Genomic DNA, 26031 nt, shown 5'->3' on the forward strand with positions numbered 1-26031 from the left:
GGGAATTAGGTGACTTGTGCGTGCAGATGCAGTGACAAATCACCCCAGTGACATACCAAGGCCTCATTGCTTCCATAACACGACGCGTCGCCGCTGTTATTCGTATCAAAGGTGGACATACCTGCTATTAGGACGGTATTCACAATGTTCTGGCTGATCAGTGTATGACACATATTCCAGTCTAACTTAGACAAGTGCAAGCATTAATCCAATGCTGGTTCATACCTAAGTTAGATTGGCATATCTATCGTTGTCTACACGTTCAGTCTACATTAATACTTATAACGCAGTGATGATAGCTCCACTGTCAGCTGAACTCTGGATCCGCAATTGCATGAAAAAGACCGATGACGTTAGGACCAATGCTAGCCAAACCTGTAGGTTCCGCAGTTGTACTTTATCACGAACGGCACGTTCGCAAAGTCCTCAGTACGTTGCAACTGTTTAAAATGGCTCATATCGCTCTGACAAGGGAACATCCCCATCGCACCCCCCTCAGATTTAGTTATAAGTTGGCACAGTGGATAGGCCTTGAAAAACTGAACACAGATCGATCGAGAAAACAGGAAGAAGTTGTGTAGAACTATGAAAAAATAAGCAAAATATACAAACTGGGTCGTCCATGCGTAAGATAGGCAATATTAAGGGCAATGTGAGGCGAGGAGCGCCGTGGTCCCGTGGTTAGCGTGAACAGCTGCGGAACGAGAGGTCCTTGGTTCAAATCTGCCCTCGACTGAAAATTTTGCTTTCTTTATTTTCGCAAAGTTATGATCTGTCCGTTCGTTCATTGACGTCTCTGTTCACTGTAATAAGTTTAGTGTGTGTTTAGCGACCGCACCGCAAAACCGTGTGATTAGTTGACGAAAGGACGTGCCTCTCCAATGGGAACCGAAAACATTTGATCGCAAGGTCATAGGTCAACCGATTCCTCCACAGGAAAACACGTCTGATATTTTGTATACGACACTGGTGACAGCATGTGCGTCACATGACAGGAATATGTTGTCGACCCACCTAACTAGTACACTTGGCGAATGGGTGAAAAGATTCTTCTACCTTGCCCGATTTAGGTTTTCTTGTGGATGTAATAATCACTCCAAAAAAAGTGATGAAAACATGAGTTTTTCACATAAACTGAAAATAAAAAGTTAAAATTTTCGGTCGAGGGAAGATTTGAACTGAAGACCTCTCGTTCTGCAGCTCTTCACACTAACCATGGGACCACGGCGCTCCTCCTCTCATACTGCCCTTAATATTGCCTATATTACACATGGACGACCCAGTTTGTATATTTTGCTTATTTTTTCATAGTTCCACACAACTTCTTCCTGTTTTCTCGATCGATCTGTGTTTAGTTTTTCAAGGCCTATCCACTGTGCCAACTTATAAGTAAATCTGAGGGGGGTGCGGTGGGGAGGTTCCCTTGTGAGCACTATGGGACTCAACATCTGAGGTCATCAGTTCCCCAGACTACTTAAACCTAACTCACCTAACGACATCACACACATCCATTCCCGAGGCAGTATTCGAACCTGCGACCGCAGCGGTGGCGCCGTTCCAGACTGAAGCACCTAGAACCGCTCGGCCACAACGGCCGGCACGTTCCAACTGTCAATTGTGGTCAGAATAGTGTTCTATGTAGTTGTCAGTGCGTTATGTCACAGCGTTTCGTTTTATTTGACCACTAACGGCACGTGTGCGACGTCCTCAATAAGTCACAACTGTGTGTCGTAGCTAGAATAGCGTTCTGTGTAGATGTGAGTGCGTTATGTGAGAGCAGAGTGGGCCAATTCTTGGCGCTCTTACAGTGGGGGCTTCCATAACCAAGGCAGCGGAAGTATATGGTGTTTCAAAAGACACCGTATCAAAGACTTACACCGCATGAAGGGAAAGCGGAGAAATATCATCCGCCGTCACAACGCGGACGAAAGAGTATATTCGGCGATCAGTGACGGACTGTCAATGCAGAGGATTGTGTCAAAAGATAAGAGGACCACCGCTTCAAAAGTCACTGCAGAAATGTCTGTCGCACTCACGAACCCTGTCAGTGCCAACACAACGCGAAGGAAGCGCCATATCCTGGGAATTTCAAGGCGGGCTGGAATTCCGAAACCACACGTCAGTGGTGCAAATGCCCGTAACAGTGAAATTGGTGCCGAAGTCACCACCTCGACAACGGAGCAATAGCAGAAAGTCATTTGGTCCGGTGAGTCTTTTCACACTGTTCCCAACTTCCGGCTGAGTTTACGTCGGTTGGTTGGTTGGTTTGTGGGATTAAAGGGACCAGACTGCGATGGTAATCGGTCCCTTAAAAAAAAAAAAAAAACGAACAGCACGAAAGACGTCAGACGACACAGGACGAGAAAGACTCCGACAGATATCAGACAAAACAAATTAAAACACACAGAGAGTGACGGTGGTTTGCCGACCATAGAGAGAAAAAAAAAGGAAAAGCCAACCACCAAGAACACATTAAAAACTCAGTTTAAAATCAGAGGCTAAAAGCCAGAATCAACACTAAAAGACAAACACTAAGATTAAACTATAAAAACCCCCTGCCCGAATAAAACGCAAAACTAAGTCCACCATGGCAGAGTCATCTAGTAAAAGGGCAGGGAGCGTATCAGGCAGCGCAAATGTTTGCCTGAGCACAGTTAAAAGCGGACAAGTTAATAAAATGTGCACCACCGTCAAAACCGCCCCACAGCGACAGAGAGGCGGGTCCTCACGACGCAATAAATAACTGAGACAGTCGGGTGTGGCCAATGCGGAGCCGACAAAGAACAACTTAATCTCTGCGAGTGGCTCGCATGGATGACTGCCACACATGCGTCGTCGCCTTGAGAGAACGGAGTTTGTTTGGCGTGGGCAGATTGCGCCATTCAGTGTCCCAAAGCGAGAGAACTTCGCGGCGGAAGACTGCCCGCAAATCAGTCTCCGGGAGGCCAATGTCCAGGGTGGGTTCACTGGTGGCCTGTTTGGCCAGGCGGTCAACACGTTCATTGCCCGGGATACCGACGTGACCGGGGATCCACACAAAGACCACAGAGCGGCCGCAACGCTCAAGAGTATGCAGGGACTCATGGATAGCCATCACCAGACGAGAACGAGGAAAACACTGGTCGAGGGCTCGTAAACTGCTCAGGGAATGGCTACAGATAACTAAGGACTCACCTGAGCAGGAGCGGATATACTCTAGGGCACGAAAGATGGCGACCAGCTCAGCAGTGTAAACGCTCCAGCCATCCGGCAAGGAACGTTGTTCGGAATGGTCCCCTAGAGTTAGCGCATACCCGACACGACCAGCAACTATCGAACCGTCAGTGTAAACAATTCCAGAGCCCTGATACGTGGCCAGGATGGAATAAAAGCGGCGGCGGAAGGCCTCTGGAGGGACTGAGTCCTTCGAGCCCTGTGCCAAGTCGAACCGAAGGCAAGGGCGAGGAACACACCACGGGGGTGTACCCAGAGGTGCCCGGAAAGGAGGTGGAACAGGGAAAAACCCAAGCCCGGAGAGAAGCTCCTTGACGCGTACGGCGATCGGACAACCCGACCGGGGCCGACGGTCTGGCAGATGGACGACTGACTGCGGGAACAGGACACGGTAATTTGGATGCCCGGGCAAGCTAAAAACATGGGCAGCATAAGCAGCCAGTAATTGTTGGCGTCGTAACCGCAGTAGAGGGACACCTGCCTCCACTAGTATGCTGTCCACAGGGCTGGTGCGGAAAGCACCAGTGGCAAGGCGTATCCCGCTATGGAGGATTGGGTCCAGCACCCGCAATGCAGATGGGGAAGCTGAGCCATAAGCCAGGCTCCCATAATCCAGACGAGACTGGATTAACGCCTGGTAGAGCCGGAACAGGGTAGATCTGTCGGCGCCCCAGCGGGTGTGGCTCAAACATCGCAGAGCATTGAGATGCCGCCAACACGCCTGTTTGAGCTGCCGGATATGAGGCAGCCAAGTCAACTGGGCATCAAAAACCACACCCAAAAACCTGTGTGATTCCACCACTGAAAGAAGTTCGTCGTTAAGAGAAAGCTGCGGCTCCGGGTGGACAGTACGTCGCCGGCAGAAATGCATAACGCGGGTCTTGGCTGCCGAAAACTGGAACCCATGAGCGACAGCCCAAGACTGCGCCTTGCGGATAGCGCCCTGTAGCTGACGTTCAACAGCTGCAATACCAGTAGAGCTGTAGTTTACGTCCAAAAACAAAACATGGCGGGGCTTCGGTGACGATTTGGGCAGCCATATCATGGTATTCCATCAGCCCTTTAAGTTCTCTGCTAAGGTCGCATAACTGTGAAGGATTATTTGACTATTTTGGCTGATAAGGTCCATTCCATGGTACAGTGTTTCTCGCCCAATGGTGATGCTGTTTTCCCAGACGATAGGGCCACTGTTCACACAGCTCCCATTGTCCACGACCGTGTGAGCCACAAGATGAACTTTCGCATCTCCCGTGACTGCCACAATCGCCAGGTGTCAATATTATTGAGCCTTTGTGGTCTACTTTGGAGATTATGATCGCCATCTACGTCACACCCTTGGAGGCAATAGAGGGCACGTATTTTTCCATTCCGAGACGACTGGAAGCTGTTTTGAATGACAACGGTTTCCATACAGCGTGTTATGCATGGTAATGTGTTGTCTTTTTATGTGTGTCCATATTTTTTGTCCATCCACTGTATGAAGCGAGCAGCAGTATTGTGAAAGGATAAACACTGTCTCGATACGCCGCAGTCCCTCCGATGTTGAATTCTGACACGGGGCTGGTAGGTGTAATCTGATTTCTCCTCAAAACGAATAAATCTTTCATCTTTTGTCACTGGTAAACGTTCCTGCTCCTTATGTCAGGTATAAAACGATCTTCTCGCAAACAACCAACATTCAAATACAATTATTTGTAAACGAGAAACACCATTGCGTAATACTTCCTTGTATACAGAATGTTGACTTACTTAAACTTTGTGTTTTGCCTTATGGCAGGATTTGTCAAGGGGGAAGCCTTGTCACAGAGGTCCACCACATGAGCGTCTAGGGAAGTGATTCCAGTGGTGGTTTCCCGTTGCCTTCCACTGGTGATGATGAAATAATAAGGAAAACACCAGTCCCTGAGCGCAGAAAATCTCTGACCGAGCCGGGAATCGAAGCAGGGCATCTTGACGTGACAGACCGCCGCGCTGACCACAGCTATCGGGGCGGACGAATGTAGACTGCATTACCCTCACTTACCTAAATGTAGTTGCGTTGAAATGCGAATCATTTTAATATCCAAGCATTTAGTACGCTTCTTGCCAAATTGAAGTTTTTTGCATGTATTCTCCAGGATGTTGTAGTATTAATAGACAGCAATGTATTTCCACAGGTCTTTTCTGTCAGTTGCTCTTTACTCTTCACTTCCAGTGGCGGCCTTATCATTTGGCGTCAGTAATATTTTCATGAGTAGTGTTTTAAAATTTGAGGGCATCAGAATTTTACAGTTTAAGAGTGTATATCCCACTTTGTACTCCAAATCTTTAAATACCCCTCAAAACAAGGCTGCCACTACATTATCTGCTGATAACTTTTCGTCCGAGATTTGCAACAGCCGTACCACATAACGTGCCTCCGTCTATTTAGCCAACGTTCATTTACCAGTAATCTTCTCAGCACTAAACACTATGTTACACCTAGTCACAATAATGGAACCCTCAAACCCGTACATTTTTACCATACGGTTGATGGAACCACGCATGAACGGCTTTACATGTCCTCGGGAAAGTCATCGGATTCATATCTTATCACCAGGAACTGAAGTGGATTGCTCCAATGGTTCTAACTAACGCAGCAGATTAGCAACTGAAAGTGGTTTCTCTCTATTACCAAAAACTTTTATTGCTTCCCATTTTCCCTTTGAGTAAAACCTTTCTGTATTCCCGTTTCGACGGAGAGACTTCCCAAGGCATAATATTTGGCAGACCGCTAAACCTAAACGCGAAACAACCACGCTGGCGCCGGCCGTTGTGGCAGAGCGGTTCTAGGCGCTTCAGTCCGGAACCGCGCCGCTGCTACGGTCGCAGGTTCGAACCCTGCCTCGGCCATGGATGTGCGTGATGTCCTTCGGTTAGTTAGGTTTAAGTAGTCTAGGGGACTGATGCCCTCAGATGTAAAGTCCCATGGTGCTCAGAGCCATTTGACCCATTTTGAACTACGCTGGCCGTTTTGTGAAGACCTCACAAATGCAGAAAGACCATTTAGTAGCATTTAAAGGCAGTACGAGCGAGCATTTTCTCTGAAGCTGTCAGAGTTTCAATGTTGAAAGCCATCAATTAGGATTCCTTAATGACCAATAAAAATGCAACACCGAATCTGGAAACTCTGAATACCAAGTCCTGTAACTCTATACTAATCTACTGGGCGAGGGTGGGAGGACTAAATTCCGAAAGGATTTCGGGTTATTGAAAGTCAAAAACTGTCGATCCAGATCTGGTATAACGGATATCTTGGATAATAGAAAGTTCTGCTTTCTATCTCCCAGTACCCCTTAAAATGGTTCAAATGGCTCTGAGTACTTAACTTCTGAGGTCATCAGTCGCCTAGAACTTAGAACTACTTAAACCTAACTAACCTAAGGACATCACACACATCCATTCCCGAGGCAGGATTCGAACCTGCGACCGTAGCGATCGCGCGGTTCCAGACTGTAGTGCCTAGAACCGCTCGGCCACTCCGGCCGGCCCAGCACCCCTTCATAATATACAAGCCACAGGTGGTGTTAAGCAATCAACATCATAATCCTATCAGCGTCAAACACACTACTTTAGTATTTTTTGTGCCCTTTCAGTACAGTTACGTCGTACTTAAGAGCTCTGGTAATCTTTTCGTCTTAAGGGGGGGGGGGGGGGCGCACTTGTGTAACACATACATGCGTTACACTGTATTAGGCTGCATTTTTCCTTGTGCTGAATCCATCCACAAGAAGGCCGTCAGGGCTTCGTTAAGCACGGTGTCTGAGCAGCTGCGTCACGCTTACGTTTCTGTTAACAACGCTGGGACTTTTGTAGCCTTGGCGCTCTGAGGCTCCTCCACGCCTCGTCACTTATTGCAGGGCTGCGATGCTAAATAATTACCTCACGTGACCTTTACGACATTGTATTACAAAACAAAGCTCCTGGTGCTGATTCCGAAAGCTTAAACGGCAGCGCCATAAAGTTGACAAAAATGGAGTCACCTGTTTGCAGTTGTAAAGCGTACATTTGCTAGCGACTATCGCGCGTTAATTCCCTAGCTCACTATTATGTTCGCTCAAGTGTAGCAGTGTATCCACAGCATTAAAGCGAAATCCGCAATACTGTAATTTACGTTTACAGAACTTTGTGTGCGTAATCTGAACACACAGCAGTAATCTTTAAAATGGACGTCAGTTTTTTCGCAGCTAGAGAACGCCGCTTTAGAGCAATTTAATAAGGAAACGTGCCAGATTTGCTGTCGATTAATATAGTGCATATCTTCTATTTACTCAGACGTAAATAGATAAGGGACAGAGGAAGGTCATATTTTAGATGCCTGTCAACATCCAGGCTTTGAAAGCACGAAAGCAGATAAGCGCCACGAAAAAGTCTGACGCACTTAAAAAAAGAGTAAGTGCAAGAATTGTGACGAAAACTCTTAATTACTCACTTGTGATCAGGTAAAAGAAAAATGCAATATGGTACTGGTCTGTCTGAAACTTCTTGGAAGAATAAAACTATATATCATACCGGGACACGAACCCAGAACCTTACCTATCACAGGCAACGACCTTACCGATGTTTTTTTGTCTTCTTTCTTTCGATCTGGTTCTTCATCGTTTTGTCGTCAGTGGTTCTGTGCGGATATCGCATGATATCTTCCACATTACATCTATGAGAACTTCAGTTTTTTTTTCTCCTTCATTATGGTGGGTGGGCAGCCCGGACCAAACACGTTGAGCTACTGTGCCGGCAAATTAGCTACTCAGGCATGATTCACGACCCTACCTCACAGCTACAAATACTGTTCCACCAGTTTGTCCCGCGAGGTACACTGAAGAGCTGTGAAGTTTAAAAGGTACATGGGAGGTGCTGGAGGAAGTAGAACTCTTAGGTTGGATCGTAATTTGAGCATGAATAGGACTAAGCATTATCTACCAGGAAGAGCGAAAACGGCGCTGCGTTTCAGACTGAAAGATTCATTCCGATTCCCTCAATACATTTACGGAAAATGAACTGTTTAATAACAGTTCTACTATGGCACTTCCAAGTGTCACATCTACACATGGATCCTCTCACTGTTACCGTTGGAGACAGCTTTGAGAATTCGCTGTCTTGTCTTGGTAACACGAACTCTCTCGATGTTTGAGAGTCGGTACATCTGCTGTCACTAACAACAAAACAGAATTTTTACGACTTAAAATTTTTGCACTAAGCTTCGTGGCCTGATATGTTTCTCATATTTCAGTGACTGTAACTATCATTGCTCATTTTAAGAGTGTGTCACGCTATGAGCGAACAACAGAACATTTTTCTAATGCAAGTGCTTGACAGCTTTCGGTGACGCAAGAATTAAGTACCAGTAAAAAAAAAAAGTCAGTCTAAGACTAACTTTATCTTCAAGGATTCGACTTCACTTTAAGTATATGGAAATAACAATTCTCTAAAATCTCTTGTACGCCATTGCGTATTAGTGTTAAACCTATTCGAAGAATTACTTTGCAGTTTTTGTCTGACGGTCACGAAGATAGGGTCGACAGAAGCGTCCGATCCCACGCGTCGGTTTTGACCCGTGACGTAAGGGTGTTGTGTGTGACGTCATGACGGCGAGGAGTTTGGTTTGAGTGTGGCTGTCTCCAGTTCCGTTTTATCTTATTTTATTTACTTTTCTGATCGTTCTATCCCGTGAGATTTTTTTAAAAAAGACAAAAAACACTAATCGGCTACTGAAGCATCTTTATCTTCTATGGGTTGCAGGGGTTACGACCCCTGGGGAGGTGGGTGGGTATTCATGCATGGCTGTCTTCACTTACACGTTGTAGCTACGCAAGGCGTCTAAATTTATTTATATTTAGTTTGCCCCCCACCCAAAACACCCCATTTCCCGCGCTTGTCCCGTTAGTGTCATTAGGCTTCTTGTGGAAAGAGTGTGTTTTTGTTTTTGTTTCCGCCATATTTGTGACGTCATGGGTCAAAGCAGACGGGCGGGATCGGACGCTTCCGTATTTCCCGAAGATGTTCAAGAAAACTCATTTTGTTACGAAAACTTACGTGAAAAACTGAGGCGTATACAATGATGAAATCTTTAAGTAGTTATTACCTACACAGGCCAGATATAGATCAGCATATACTGGCTGGTGTGTTATCAAGTATATTTACCGAAGCTTTACTAACGAGCAAGTTGGCGTAGTCGCTCAGACATTGGACTCCTGTTCGACGGACGGTTGTTTACTCGGCTGTCTGGGCATTCAGATCTGTTTCCTGCAGAAATCAAATTCAAAGAGGTTTCCATTGCTATTTACGGCAACGTAATCATCCTAATCATCCTCTAATTCCAAGGCTGTACTCCGTCTACAATAACACCTCAACCTAACCTTTCTTCTTGTTCTTTAAAGTTTTCAGTTACATCCACAGAGGCAAAAAGTTGACACGATTAGTTTCGTTCTCGTGATTAAAAAAGCATGCCATCGACAGCGTCAAGTTCGGGCTGTCCTGACTGATGTTTCGTCCCTAAGAATACGACGGTGAACGTTGTATTGGATAGTCTCTGCTCCCCACATCCTCTCCCTTTTTATTTGTCTTTTAATGAATACATTCACTTTTCGTTAACTGTGAAATTCCACTTGTTTGACCTTATACACACGTATCGCCACCGGAAACTGAGGTGCGAAATATTCATCTTGGGTTTAACCCTCGCAATACAAAGGGAAAGGGGGGGGGGAGGGGAGGGTACTAAGCTCATATACTGAAATTGTTTTTAATAAAGTCTTCTAGCAGATTCTATAATCGTTTAAAATTTTTCTGTTTAGCTTAACCCGAAATGTAAGTCGTTTGCGACTTTTCAAATAAAAATATACGGTACAACATTTTCAGGTTCACGACCCTACTTACACATCGGTACCTGTTTAGAAAGTATGTAGTTAATATACTTCAACAACAGTTAAGGATTTTTAAAAAAAATGTTTAGGGTGAACTTAAAGTATTCTTCCACCTCCTCCTACCCCACCCCCTCCACTGGTAATGCACGTTACTGAAAATGCCTTGGTATTGCTGGTGCTAATGAACGCTTTTTGTCTGCGTTTTTCTTTCAAATAAATATTTTTGGGAAGGATTCGTCCTAACCAAAAAAAAAATTTTTTTTTGAGTCGTGCACGTTTCGGCGAAGTATAGTGATCGCCATATGGTTCATTTTATTTCCTTAACAGCAAATTAGAGAATAAAATGAACCTACTGACGATGATGAAAATTCACCGAAACATGTATGTTTGCTCAAGGCAGAACCCTTTTCCACAACACGCTTACATGAAGCGTGGAAGTACAGTCCACATGGGCTGTATAGTTTCACAGATATCCAGTTAACGTGGTTCTCCATAGACATACTAGATGGAAGAAACAGGATGTCTGTCAATGACTGTACAACAATCTTAACATGTAAGAATAATGACGTAAATCAAGTTGTACATAATTTTCCACGGACTGATATCGCACTGTGCAGACACATTTTCCTTCTCTCTCTTTCCCAAATACACACATAGTTAAACCTCTATACAAGCAGGTAATATTGCATCATTAGCACCTGCCGGCGGAAAGCTCCTGTGCTTCCGCAGCTACACATGCGCGCATCCGTCCCAAGCTGTGACGCGACTTACCTTTGCACATGGCTGGTCAGCTGGAGGTGCCGGTAGTGCTGGAACGCTGCTCACGTATCGACGCAACAGGGAGTCGTAGCGGCGGCTTCCCCGCTGCACATGCAACAGGCAGGCAGAAACGAGCTGAGAAGACGCAGGGCCACCACACAAACACGTGCTGCGTGCTGTTGGCTGACACAGCTGCCGGCACGACGGGACGCGGACTGCACTGCGCAAGCGCGGCAGCCCCCGGCTGTCTTTGAGGCGCGCGACGCCACTGCTCCCTGGCGGCCGAGTCGTTAACTAACGTGCCCCAGGCATTGCGGGCAGGACAAGTGCGTCCGCTTCTCACCTCCAGGTAGGGAAGCTCCGAGATTTCAAAAGTGAGCTAGCATCGACTCTTTTCTTTCGATACCTCTGGTATTGTCATTGGTACCAGCTATACGATAACTTCATAGTATGTAAAAGATATGCGAATATCGGTATCGGATTGTGTCAGGGAAAATAATAAGTTTACACTATTTCAATAAAAATTAGTATGTACAGTATACAGTTTCTGCGTGGCATACAGGAGACACAAGTGCAATATTATAGACATACCAACTGCTGTTTACGATCAGCATTTCAGTGATATTAAATATCTACATACTGCAATGGCAAAGTGTCTCGACTGTTGAAATCCATGTGAATTAAATGTAATTCGGATTTCCGGATGGGGACTACTCAAGAGGACGTCGTTATCAGGAGAAGGAAAACTGGCGTTCTACGGATCGGAGCGTGGAATGTCAGATCCCTTAATCGGGCAGGTAGGTTAGAAAATTTAAAAAGGGAAATGAATAGGTTAAAGTTAGATATAGTGGGAATTAGTGAAGTTCGGTGGCAGGAGAAACAAGACTTTTGGTCAGGTGATTACAGGGTTATAAATACAAAATCAAATAGGGGTAATGCAGTAGTAGGTTTAATAATGTATAAAAAAATAGGAGTGCGGGTTAGCTACTACAAACAGCATAGTGAACGCACTATTGTGGCCAAGATAGACACAAAGCCCATGCCTGCTACAGTAGTACAAGTTTATATGCCAACTAGCTCTGCAGATGATGAAGAAATAGATGAAATGTATGACGAGATAAAAGAAATTATTCAGGTAGTGAAGGAAGACGAAAATTTAATAGTCATGGGTGACTGGAATTCGTCAGTAGGAAAAGGGAGAGAAGGAAACATAGTAGGTGAATATGGATTGGGGGGAAGAAATGAAAGAGGAAGCCGCCTTGTAGAATTTTGCACAGAGTATAACTTAATCATAGCTAACACTTGGTTCAAGAATCATAAAAGAAGGTTGTATACCTGGAAGAATCCTGGAGATACTAAAAGGTGTCAGACAGATTATATAATGGTAAGACAGAGATTTAGGAACCAGGTTTTAAATTGTAAGACATTTCCAGGGGCAGATGTGGATTCTGACCACAATCTATTGGTTATGAACTGCAGATTGAAACTGAAGAAACTGCAAAAATGGCTCAAATGGCTCTGAGCACTATGGGACTCAACTGCTGTGGTCATCAGTCCCCTAGAACTTAGAACTACTTAAACCTAACTAACCTAAGGACATCACACACATCCATGCCCTAGGCAGGATTCGAACCTGCGACCGTAGCAGTCGCACGGTTCCGGACTGCGCGCCTAGAACCGCGAGACCACCGCGGCCGGCAAAACTGCAAAAAGGTGGGAATTTAAGGAGATGGGACCTGGATAAACTGAAAGAACCAGAGGTTGTAGAGAGTTTCAGGGAGAGCATAAGGGAACAATTGACAGGAATGGGGGAAAGAAATACGGTAGAAGAAGAATGGGTAGCTTTGAGGGATGAAGTAGTGAAGGCAGCAGACGATCAAGTAGGTAAAAAGACGAGGGCTAATAGAAATCCTTGGGTAACAGAAGAAATATTGAATTTAATTGATGAAAGGAGAAAATATAAAAATGCAGTAAATGAAGCAGGCAAAAAGGAATACAAACGTCTCAAAAATGAGATCGACAGGAAGTGCAAAATGGCTGAGCAGGGATGGCTACAGGACAAATGTAAGGATGTAGGATGTAGAGGCTTGTCTCACTAGGGGTAAGACAGATACTGCCTACAGGAAAATTAAAGAGACCTTTGGAGAGAAGAGAACCACTTGTATGAATATCAAGAGCTCAGATGGCAACCCAGTTCTAAGCGAAGAAGGGAAGGCAGAAAGGTGGAAGGAGTATATAGAGGGTTTATACAAGGGCGATGTACTTGAGGACAATATTATGGAAATCGAAGAGCATGTAGATGAAGACGAAATGGGAGATAAGATACTGCGTGAAGAGTTTGACAGAGCATTGAAAGACCTGAGTCGAAACAAGGCCCCGGGAGTAGAGTAGACAACATTCCATTAGAACTACTGATGGCCTTGGGAGATCCAGTCATGACAAAACTCTACCATGTGGTGAGCAAGATGTATGAGACAGGCGAAATACTCTCAGACTTCAAGAAGAATATAATAATTCCAATCCCAAAGAAAGCAGGTAATGACAGATGTGAAAATTACCGAACTATCAGTTTAATAAGTCACAGCTGCAAAATACTAACGCGAATTGTTTACAGATGAATGGAAAAACTGGTAGAAGCAGACCTTGGGGAAGATCACTTTGGATTCCATAGACATATTGGAACACGTGAGGCAATACTAACCTTACGACTTATCTTAGAAGAAAGATCAAGAAAAGGCAAACCTACGTTTCTAGCATTTGTAGACTTAGAGAAAGCTTTTGACAATGTTAACTGGAATACTCTCTTTCAAATTCTGAAGGTGTCAGGGGTAAAATACAGGGAGCGAAAGGCTATTTACATTTTGTACAGAAACCAGATGGCAGTTATAAGAGTCGAGGGGTACGAAAGGGAAGCAGTGGTTGGGAAGGGAGTGAGACAGTGTTGTAGCCTATCCCCGATGTTATTCAATCTGTATATTGAGCAAACAGTAAAGGAAACAAAAGAAAAATTCGGAGTAGGTATTAAAATTCATGGAGAAGAAGTAAAAACTTTGAGGTTTGCCGACGACATTGTAATTCTGTCAGAGACAGAAAAGGACTTGGAAGAGCAGTTGAACGGAATGGACAGTGTCTTGAAAGGAGGATATAAGATGAACATCAACAAAAGCAAAACGAGGATAATGGAATGTAGTCAAATTAAATCGGGTGATGCTGAGGGAATTAGATTAGGAAATGAGACACTTAAAGTAGTAAAGGTGTTTTGCTATTTAGGGAGTAAAATAACTGATGATGGTTGAAGTAGAGAGGATATAAAATGTAGACTGGCAATGGCAAGGAAAGCGTTTCTGAAGAAGAAAAATTTTTTAACATCGAGTATAGATTTAAGTGTCAGGAAGTCGTTTTTGAAAGTATTTGTATGGAGTGTAGCCATGTATGGAAGTGAAACATGGACGATAACTAGTTTGGACAAGAAGAGAATAGAAGCTTTCGAAATGTGGTGCTACAGAAGAATGCTGAAGATTAGATGGGTAGATCACGTAACTAATGAGGAGGTATTGAATAGGATTGGGGAGAAGAGAAGTTCGTGGCACAACTTTACTAGAAGAAGGGATCGGTTGGTAGGACATGTTTTGAGGCATCAAGGGATCACAAATTTAGCATTGGAGGGCAGCGTGGAGGGTAAAAATCGTAGAGGGAGACCAAGAGATGAATACACTAAGCAGATTCAGAAGGATGTAGGTTGCAGTAGGTACTGGGAGATGAAGAAGCTTGCGCAGGATAGAGTAGTATGGAGAGCTGCATCAAACCAGTCTCAGGACTGAAGACCACAACAACAACAACAAATGTAATGAAGGCGTTAGTAACTGAACTATATTTTTCAATGGAATTTTTTCTGCTATGTGTCACTGAAGGACTGAGAATCTGGTAAACTTCACTTTTTGTAAGTGCCGCAGCCGAGAGGAAATCCCCGTTTCACCAGCGGTCACATGGCAGCTCGGCTAGAGGGAAATCCCTGCTTTTTGCGGCTCTCGTAAGCTGTGATGGGAGAGAGAGGGGGCGAACTGAGCACCAGTAAATAGTTTTGTTCACTACGTCTGATGAAGTTGTGGAATATTTCTTATTTATTGCTTACATCTGAATAAATTAGATACTCAAGTTGTAAGCTTTCTATAAAATATTGTCTATAAATGAGAAAACTGAATATATTGATTTCGAAAACTTTCTCCACATGTAACGTGTTTAGGTATCGCATTCTATTGCTGAGCAAAACTGCTGTTTGGCCCTGTGTTACGCATGTGAACAGTGTCGTGAAATAAAACTTTAACCATCATGAAATGCAAAATCTGAGATAAAGAAAATTAATTACATGCCAAAAGAAACTATACAACTAAATGAAAACTATATAACTAAAACTCAGTACTGAAGTACGTTATGAACGTCGCGTGATGTGAAGTGAAATGTTTGACTTGGAATATCCACAAAATAAATTACTGCTCTACTCGAATGAAAATAACTGTTCACTAAAATTAAGTTACTAGCTAGGACGACCACTGACAATCCTGACTTCACACTGTCTGCAAAAGAATGGAAGGTGAGATCTGCCCCGAAATGAAAGTGATTCACCTCTTGCTCAGCCTGCTATTTTTGTGTCTGGAGTACTGATGTTCTCGAAAGAAAATACAATTCATTGGATGCAATAGCTAAAGATAAATAATCTTCTCTTAATTTTTTTGGTTGTCGCATACAATCTATTATTGCTTGTGGTGTAAGGTGCAATACACAGGCGATAGAATCTCCACAACTATACTACGAATCATGGAGATGGGTTTTACTCTAAGGTAAATCGTTTTTGATAAATTAAATTCTGATTATTGACGAACGGACTGCACAACTTTAACAATTACAAAATTCTCTCATTACAAAAATTACAAATACAGCTTCTTCACCAACATAAACAACAAGGAAGTATTATAAATGAGTTTCCGTCTTTATAATAAAGTATACCAGCAAGTTTCTCCCAGAGTCACAAATAACAGATTTCTTTCTCTACATCTGCATCTACATCCATACTCCGCAAGCCACCTGGCGGTGTGTGGCGGAGGGTACTTTGAGTACCTCTATCTGTTCTCCCTTCTATTCCACTATTCCAGTCTCGTATTGTTCGTGGAAAGAAAGATTGTTGGTATGCCTCTGTGTGGGCTCTAATCTCTCTGATTTTATCCCCTGGTCTCTTCGCGAGATGTACGTAGGAGGGAGCAATATACTGCTTCACTCCTCAGTGAAGGTATGTTCTCGAAACTTCAACAAAAGCCCATAACGAGCTACTGAGCGTCTCTCTTGCAGAGTCTTCCACTGGAGACTTATCTATCATCTCCGGAACGCTTTCGCGATTACTAAATGATCCGGAAGCGCGCTGCTTTCCGTTGCATCTTCTCTATCTCTTCTATCAACCCTATCTGGTACAGATCCGACACCGGTGAGCAGTATTCAAGCAGTGTGCGAACAAGCGTACTGTAACCTACTTCCTTTGTATTCGGATTGCATTTCCTTAGGATTCTTCCAAAGAATTTCAGTCTGGCATCTGCTTTACCGACGATTATCAAATGGTTCAAATGTCTCTGAGCACTATGGGACTCAACTGCTGAGGTCATTAGTCCCCTAGAACTTAGAACTACTTAAACCTAACTAACCTAAGGACATCACACACATCCATGCCCGAGGCAGGATTCGAACCTGCGACCGTAGCGGTCGCGCGGTTCCAGACTGTAGCGCCTAGAACCGCTCGGCCACTCCGGCCGGCTACCGACGATTAATTTTATATGGTCATTCCATTATAAATCACTCCTAATGCCTACGCTCAGACAATTTATGGAATTAACTGCTTCCAGTTGCTGACCTGCTACGTTGTAGCTTAATGATAAAGGATCTTTCTTTCTTTGTATTCGCAGCAAATTACACTTGTCTACATTGAGATTCAATTGCCATTCCCTGCACCATACATCAATTCGTTGCAGATACTCCTGCATTTCAGTACAATTTTCCATTGTTACAACCTCTCGATATACTACAGCATCATCCGCAAAAAGCCTCAGTGAACTTCTGATGTTATCCACAAGGTCATTTATGTATATTGTGAATGGCAACGGTTCTACGACACTCCCCTGCGGCACACCTGAAATCACTCTTACTTCGGAAGACTTCTCTCCATTGAGAATGACATGATGCGTTCTGTTATCTAGGAACTCTTCAATCCAATCACACAATTGGTCTGATAGTCCATATGCTCTTACTTTGTTCATTAAACGACTGTGGAGAACTGTATCAAACGCCTTGTGGAAGTCAAGAAACACGGCATCTACCTGGGAACCCGTGTCTATGGCCCTCTGAGTCTCGTGGACGAATAGCGCGAGCTGGGTTTCACACGATCTTCTTTTTCGAAGCCCATGCTGATTCCTACAGAGTAGATTTCTAGTCTCCAGAAAAGTCATTATACTCAAACGTAATACGTGTTCCAAAATTCTACAACTGATCGACGTTAGAGACATAGGTCTATAGTTCTGCACATCTGCTGGACGTCCCTTCTTGAAAACGGGGATGACCTGTGCTCTTTTCCAATCCTTTGGAACGCTACGCTCTTCTAGACGCTCTTCTAGAGACCGTTCTCTGCTCTCTACCACGCCTCAAATAAAATGACTGACTAGCAAGCAAACCACAGATAAAACTAAACACAGAGTCAAGGGTCTTATTCAGCACTTATACAGTAGTCTTTGTCCCAGAACAGTAAATGTGAATTATTTGCAATAGCGGAAAACGTACGAGACCCTTACAACATAACCAACTGTACGTCCTTCGTCAGTGGCTGAAGTTGGTGTCGTCCGGCTGGTTACTGGGGCGAGTGGGAATTCACAGCAATGAACGAGCAAAGCCGCCAAGGAGGCTGAGTAGAACATGACGTGATACAAAGTGCCCTTCCCCTACATGTTGCCTTTTCGCTGGTAACCCGGAGATACTCTCAGTTGTGGGAGGAGGAATGGTCTGTCAGTGAGAGAGAATATGCAGTGCTTGGTGAAGCCAACTGTCAGCCGTGGCGTTCCTCATGGCAATTACTCCGGCTGGGTGATGTGGCCCTCACCTGACTCCGAATTGGGCACTGACCCCTAAAGTATGGCTGTCTTCTCTAACGAGAGGACCCCATCAGTCTGAAGCCTTTGGCGTGAAAATCACTGTACGCCGCATTTCAACTGTGTACATTTTATTTTGTGATACACGGGCAGAAGCAAGTTCAGGTGAGGATCTGCCCTCTATTTCACCTGCTGACGAGTGTGTTCAAGCTTTTAAAATTTTGTGACGTGTCTGGATTGTAGCCTAAGCTTTTAGGCTGGAGATTTTAGTGTGTTGCACAGTGGCTGGCCCATCTCATTTATTCCAGCGATCAACCCTTTCCAACTGTCTGCTGTCTTCTTTTAATTCTTTCCACTGCATTTTTCCTTTCCGCTGCGTGTTAAAGCTGACAAGTTATTTTCGTTGTTGTGCCTTTGTGCCGCATGTTTTTAGGTTTTGGTCTGTCGCTTTTATTTGCAGCTCATATTTTCGTAAATTTGCGACCTTTATCCACAATCGACTGATTACATTTTAGTCGTAGTACAGGTGGTAAAAACCTAAGCATATCATCATCATCGTCGTCATTAAGTGTGTGGCCAAGTCCGTCGTAATGCTGTGAGGAATCCAGCCAGACAAACACCAAACAGAGTTCGCAGAGTAGATCGTCAGCGGAATGGTACCGGCGAATATCGTGTATGCAAGCAGACTGAGTGGTTGTCACTGTTGCGGGCAGCTTTATCGCGCTGTGAGACTACGGCTGCCTCCTCTGACGAGAGAACCCCTTCAGGCTGAAACCTGTGGCGTAAAAATCACCGTAGGTCACAGTTTAACTGAGTGTATTTTATTTTGCGATAAGTGAGCAGAAGCAAACTCTTGAGGGGATCCGTCCTCTACTTTAGCCGCTGACGAGTCAAATGTGGTCAGGCTTTTAAAACCTTGTGACGCGTCTGGATTGTGGCCTAAGCTTTTAGACTGGAGATGATCAACCGTTTCCAACTGTCTGCTATCTTTTTTTTTAATTCTTTGCACTGGATTTTTCCTTTTCGCCGTGTGTTAGATCTGGCAAGTGATTTTCTTTGGTGTGTCTGTGTGCTGCATTTTTTTAGGACTTGGTTTGTGTTTTCGTTTGCAGTTCACATTTTCGTAAATTTGTGACCTTTATTCACAATCGTCTGATTACATTTTACTCGTAGTACAGGTGCTAAAGACCTTACTATCGTGCGCCTACATTACCATATCATTCTCATCACCATCGCCATCGTCATCATGTGTGTGACCAGGTCCGTCCTAATGCTATGGGAAATCCATCCGGAGAAGGACCAAACAGTTCGCAACGTGGATCGTCAGCAGAATGGTGGCCGGCGAGTATCGGGTATGCAAGCTGAGTGGTTGTCACTGTTGCGGGCAGCTTTATTGCGTTTCCGAGACTAGGTTACTTGACGTTGCTCAGGAGGACGCATGTAAGGTCCTTTCCTGTGTGCCACTGCCTGCTGCTAATACGTAGCGCCGCCATTTGTGGTTGCGAGTACGTAGCCACACTCTTTCAGTCGCTGGCAACAGTGGCTCCAAATACACTACTGGCCATTAAAATCGCTACACCAAGAAGAAATGCAGATGATAAACGGGTATTCATTGGACAGATATATTATACTAGAACTGACATGTGATTACAATTTCACGCAAATTGGGTGCATAGATCCCGAGAAATCAGTACCCAGAACAACCACCTTTGGCCGTAATAACGGCCTTGATACGCCTGGGCATTGAGTCAAACAGAGCTTGGATGGCGTGTACAGGTACAGCTGCCCATGCAGCTTCAACACGATACCACAGTTCATCAAGAGTAGTGACTGGCGTATTGTGACGAGCCAGTTGCTCGGCCACCATTGATCAGACGCTTTCAATTGGTGAGAGATCTGGAGAATGTGCTGGCCAGGGCAGCAGTCGAACATTTTCTGTATTCAGAAAGGCCCGTACAGGACCTGCAACATGCGGTCGTGCATTATCCTGCTGAAATGTAGGGGTTTCGCAGGGATCGAATGAAGGGTAGAGCCACGGGTCGTAACACATCTGAAATGTAACTTCCATTGTTCAAAGTGCCGTCAATGCGAACAAGAGGTGACCGTGACGTGTAACCAATGGCACCCCATACCATCACGCCGAGTGATACGCCAGTATGGCGATGACGAATATACGCTTCCAATGTGCGTACACCGCGATGTCGCCAAACACGGATGCGTCCATCATGATGCTGTAAACAGAACCTGGATTCATCCGAAAAAATGTCATTTTGCCATTCGTGCACCCAGGTTCGTCGTTGAGTACACCATCGCAGGCGCTGCTGTCTGTGATGCAGCGTCAAGGGTAACTGCAGCCATGGTCTCCGAGCTGATAGTCCATGCTGCTGCAAACGTCGTCGAACTGTTCGTGCAGTTGTTGTCTTGCAAACGTCCCCATCTGTTGACTCAGGGATCGAGACGTGGCTGCACGATCCGTTACAGCCATGCGGATAAGATGCCTGTGATCTCGACTGCTAGTCATATGAGGCCGTTGGGATCCAGCACGGCGTTCCGTATTACCCTCCTGAATCCACCGATTCCATATTCTGCTAACAGTCATTGGATCTCGACCAACGCGAGAAGCAATGTCGCGATACGATAAACCGCAATCACTATAGGCTACAATCCGACCTTTATCAAAGTCGGCAACGTGATGGTACGCATTTCTCCTCCTTACACGAGGCATCACAACATCGTTTCACCAGGCAACGTCGCTCAACTGCTGTTTGCATATGAGAAATCGGTTGGAAACTTTCCTTATGTGAGTACGTTGTAGGTGTCGCCACCGGCGCCAACCTTGTGTGCATGCACTGAAAAGCTAATCATTTGCTTATCACAGCAACTTCTTCCTGTCGGTTAAATTTCGCGTCTGTAGCACGTCGTCTTCGTGGTGTAGCAATTTTAATGGCCAGTAGTGTATGAAGTGGTATTAGTTGATCTCAAGTATTCCACCCCCTCCCCCGACCGCACGCGCCCAGTGGATAGATAGTCGTTGCTGGTGTATGTATTTTCATCAGTCATGATACTTTATCTGAACAGAAGTATGCAGAGATGTATTAGTGGCTATTAATAAAGTGTGTGTCAGCTCTTCGCGTTTTTGACGGCATGAACTCTGCTTGTAACATTTTCAGCGAAGCATCTGAATGTCTGTGGAGGGATGGCAGAACGTTCCTCATCAAGAGCTGAAACCAGAGAAGGTAAGTGATCTTGGACTCTGGGGTCTAGAGCGAAGCTGACGTTCTTATTAGGAGCTGCATTCAAGTTCTAAGGCCTCCAATTTCTTTTCTCCGGACTGGAAAGAGATAGAAACATGCGCATTGTTTTAAAATGAGGCCGCGTTCATTGTCAATACGTCCCAGAGATGGCGGCACCGTACGGCAGATGGAATTTTACCGCCAGCGGCGAGAATGAGAACTGTTTTAAATACTTAAAATGGCGACGTTTTCCTTACTTGAACAGCGTGCAATCATTCGTTTTCTGAATTTTCGTGGTGTGAAACCAATTGAAATTCATCGACAGTTGAAGGAGACCTGTGGTGATGGAGTTATGGATGTGTCAAAAGTGCGTTCGTGGGTGCGACAGTTTAATGGAGGCAGAACATCGTGTGTCAACAAACCGAAACAACCTCGGGCTCGCACAAGCCGGTCTGACGACATGATCGAGAAAGTGGAGAGAATTGTTTTGGGGGATCGCCGAATGACTGTTGAACAGATCGCCTCCAGAGTTGGCATTTCTGTGGGTTCTGTGCACACAATCCTGCATGACGACCTAAAAAAGGGGAAAAGTGTCATCCAGGTGGGTGCCACGAATGCTGACGGACGACCACACGGCTGCCCGTGTGGCATGTTGCCAAGCAATGTTGACGTGCAACGACAGCATGATGGGACTTTCTTTTCGTCGGTTGTGACAATGGATGAGACGTGGATGCCATTTTTCAATCCAGAAACAAAGCGCCAGTCAGCTCAATGGAAGCCCACAGATTCACCGCCACCAAAAAAATTTCGGGTAACCGCCAGTGCTGAAAAAATGATCGTGTCCATGTTCTGGGACAGCGAGGGCGTAATCCTTACTCATTTCGTTCCAAAGGGCACTACGGTAACATTTACATCCTACGAAAATGTTTTGAAGAACAAATTCCTTCCTGCACTGCAACAAAAACGTCCGGGAAGTGCTGCGCGTGTGCTGTTTCACCGAGACAACGCACCCGCACATCGAGCTAACGTTACGCAACAGTTTCTTCCTGATAACAACTTTGAAATGATTCCTCATGCTCCCTACTCACCTGACCTGACTCCTAATGAATTTTGGCCTTTTCCAACAATGAAAGACACTCTCCGTGGCCGCACATTCGCCAGCCGTGCTGCTATTGCCTCAGCGATTTTCCAGTGGTCAAAACAGACTCCTAAAGAAACCTTCGCCGCTGCCATGGAATCATGGCGTCAGCGTTGTGAAAAATGTGTACGTCTGCAGGGCGATTACGTCGAGAAGTAACGCCAGTTTCATCGATTTCGGGTGAGTAGTTAATTAGAAAAAAAAAAAAAAATCGGAGGCCTTAGAACTTGAATGCACCTCGTAGTTCCAGAGGTGTTCCACTGGGTTCAGGTCGAAATTCTGGGCGGCCTGTTCGTCTCAGTAATGTTATCGTCCACGAACCATTGCCACACTATGCTAGTATATGACAGGGTGCACGGTCATGCTGAAACGAACACTCATTGTCTCCCAGCTGTTACCCTAATGCACATAGTACAGAATACTCTAAAATCCCTTATCACATTTAGCGGTTTCTTAAGCGCAATATAGATACCACAGCCTAATCACGAGAAACACCCCCGTACCGCATCAGCACCTCTTCTGTTCTTCACTGTTGGCGCTGCACGTGATGGCAGGTAACATTCTGTATACGTTTGCCAAACCCGAAGCCTTCTGTCGGACTGCTACAGCGTATGGGTAGATCCATCAGTCCAAATCACTCACCGTCCAGTGACGTCGCTATTTATAGCACCTAATGCGTCGCTTACTATTGACCTTTTAGCAACAAATAATCATGGACAAATAGTGAGTATTGTGACGAAATCAGGGATTAACGACCAAGAGGCAGTTGCTGCTAGGTTGAACACCGTAACACCTACAACCATCAAAAAGAAACGCAAACTACATCTGCTTAAAAAAGCTGATAAAAATGCTCTGAACGCCTTTTTAAGAGACAGTCTTCACTCCTTCCAATCTGATCATGTAAGTGTAGGAATGTTTTCAAAGAGATAGTATCGACAGCAATTGAGAGATATGTACCACATAAATTAATAAGTGGTGGTACTGATCCCCCACGGTACACAAAACGGGTCAGATCGTTGTTGCAGAAGCAACGAAAAAACATGCCAAATTTAAAAGAACGCAAAATCGCCAAGATTGGCCAAGTCTTACAGAAGTTCGAAATATGGCGCGTACTTCAATGCGAGCTGCTTTTAATAATTTCCACAACGAAATTCCGTCTCGAAACCTGGCAGAAAACACAAAGCGATTCTGGTCATACATAAAGCACACCAGTGGCAAGACGCAATCAATACCTTAACTGCGCGATAACAACGGTGAAGTCACTGATGACAGTGCCACTAAAGCAGAGTTATTAAACACGGTTTTCCGAAACTCCTTCACCAAAGAATACGAAGTAAATATTCCTGAATTCCAATGAAGAACAACTTCCAAAATGAGAAACATAGAAGTAGATATCCTCGGAGTAACGAAACAGCTTAAATTACTTAATAAAGGCAAGGCCTCCGGTCCAGATTGTATACCAGTCAGGTTCCTCTCAGAGTATGCTGATAAAATAGCTCCATATTTAGCAATTATATACAACAACTCGCTCACAGAAAGATCCATACCTAAAGACTTGAAAATTGCTCAAGTCACACCAATACCCAAAAAGGGAAGTAGGAGTAATCCGTTGAATTACAGGCCTATATCGCTAACGTCGATTTGCAGTAGGGGTTTGGAACATATTCTGTATTCGAACATTATGAAGTACCTCGAAGAAAAGGATTTATTGACACATAGTCAGCACGGTTTCAGAAAATATCGTTCTTGCGGAACACAACTAGCTCTTTATACTCATGAAGTAATAAGTGCTATCGACAGGGGGTGTCAAATTGATTCCATATTTTTAGATTTCCAGAAGGCTTTCGACACTGTTCGTCACAAGCGTCTTCTAACCAAACTGCGTGCCTACGGAGTATCGCCTCAGTTGTGCGACTGGATTCGTGATTTCCTGTCAGAAAGGTCACAGTTCGTAGTAATAGGCGGAAAGTCATCGAGTAAAACAGAAGTAATATCCGGCGTTCCCCAAGGAAGTGTTATAGGCCCTCTATTGTTCCTGATCTATATTAACGACATAGGACACAATCTGAGTAGCCATCTTAGATTGTTTGCAGATGATGCTGTCATTTGCCGTCTTGTAAAGTCATCAGATGATCAAAACGACTTGCAAAATGATTTAGATAAGATATCTGTATGGTGCAAAAAGTGGCAATTGACCGTGAATAAGAAAAAGTTTGAAGTTATTCGCATGAGCACTAAAAGATATCAGCTAAATTTCGATTACGCGATAAGTCACACAAATCTGAAGGCTGTAAATTCAACTAAATACTTAGGGATTACAATTACAAATAACCTAAACTGGAACGATCACATAGATAATATTGTGGGTAGACCAAACCAAAGACTGCGATTCATTGACAGAACACATATAAGGTGCAACAGGTCTACTAAAGAGACTACTTACACCACGCTTGTCCACCCTATTCTGGAGTATTGCTGTGGGGTGTGGGATCCGCATCAGGTGGGACTGACGGATGACATCGAAAAAGTACAAAGAAGGGCAGCTCGTTTTGTATTATCGCGAAATAGGGGAGATAGTGTCACAGACATGATACGTGAATTGGAGTGGCAATCATCAAAACAAAGGCTTTTTCCGTTTCGACGGGATCTTCTCATGAAATTTCAATCACCAGTTTTCTCCTCCGACTGCGAAAACATTCTGTTGGCACCCACTACATAGGGAGAAATGATCATCACGATACAATAAGAGAAATCAGGGCTCGCACAGAAAAATTTAAGTGCCCGTTTTTCCCGCGTGACGTTCGAGAGTGGAACGGTAGAGAGAACCCTCTGCCAGGCACTTTATTGTGAATAGCAGAGTAATCACGTAGATGTAGATGTAGATGACTACAGAAACTGTTGGTTTACGAGAAGCTGCACGACCACTGTGCCCATTCTTTTTCATTCCCTACGCGCAGTCCTTGTGCTAACTGAATTACTGGTAGCGACGAGTGATGCCTTATGCTAATCTTATGCGATTTTTAGATTACGTCCATCAGTCGATAAAAACGGAACCTTTACAGGATCGCTATGTTGTCTGTCTGTCAGTCTGTCTGTGTGCTAAGACTCCTTTTCGTCAGCAATCTGAAGAGGAATGGATTTGAAATTCATGTCAAAGCCGGCCGTTGTGGCCGACCGGTTCTAGGCGCTTCAGCCCGGAACCGCACTGCTGCTACGGTCGTAGGTTCGAGTCCTGCCTCGGCCATGGATGTGTGTGATGTCCTTAGGTTAGTTACGTTTAAGTAGTTCTAAGTCTTGGGGACTGATGACCTCAGATGATAAGTCCCATAGTGCTTGGAGCCCTTTGAATCGTATCACATATTAAGGTCTTTGCCGCAGTGGATACACCGGTTCCCGTCAGATCACCGAAGTTAAGCGCTGTCGGGCGTGGCCGGCACTTGGATGGGTGAATATCCGGGCCGCCATGTGCTGTTGCCATTTTTCGGGGTGCACTCAGCCTCGTGAGGGCAATTGAAGAGCTACTCGATCGAACAGTAGCGGCTCCGGTTAAAGAAAACCATCGCAACGACCGGGAGAGCGGTGTGCTGACCACACGCCCCTCCTGTCCGCATCTTTAACTGCGGATGACACGGCGGTCGGATGGTCCCGATGCACCACTTGTGGCCTGAAGACGGAGTGTTATATACTAA

At 44.8% G+C, this 26031-nt stretch overlaps 1 protein-coding gene across 1 annotated transcript in view; it reads right to left on the minus strand.

Moving 5' to 3' along the window:
• LOC126195218 (dipeptidase 1-like) overlaps positions 1 to 11076 on the minus strand; it is a 585745-nt gene extending 574669 nt beyond the window's left edge. The window contains exon 1 of the mRNA XM_049933736.1: positions 10863 to 11076. Within this exon, the coding sequence (XP_049789693.1) occupies positions 10863 to 10872 (10 nt within the window). The 5' untranslated portion in view covers positions 10873 to 11076. The remainder of the gene's footprint in view (positions 1 to 10862) is intronic.
• Between the last annotated feature and the right edge of the window lie 14955 nt (positions 11077 to 26031).

This window comes from Schistocerca nitens, chromosome 7, assembly GCF_023898315.1.
Source record: "Schistocerca nitens isolate TAMUIC-IGC-003100 chromosome 7, iqSchNite1.1, whole genome shotgun sequence".
Taxonomy (NCBI): domain Eukaryota; kingdom Metazoa; phylum Arthropoda; class Insecta; order Orthoptera; family Acrididae; genus Schistocerca; species Schistocerca nitens.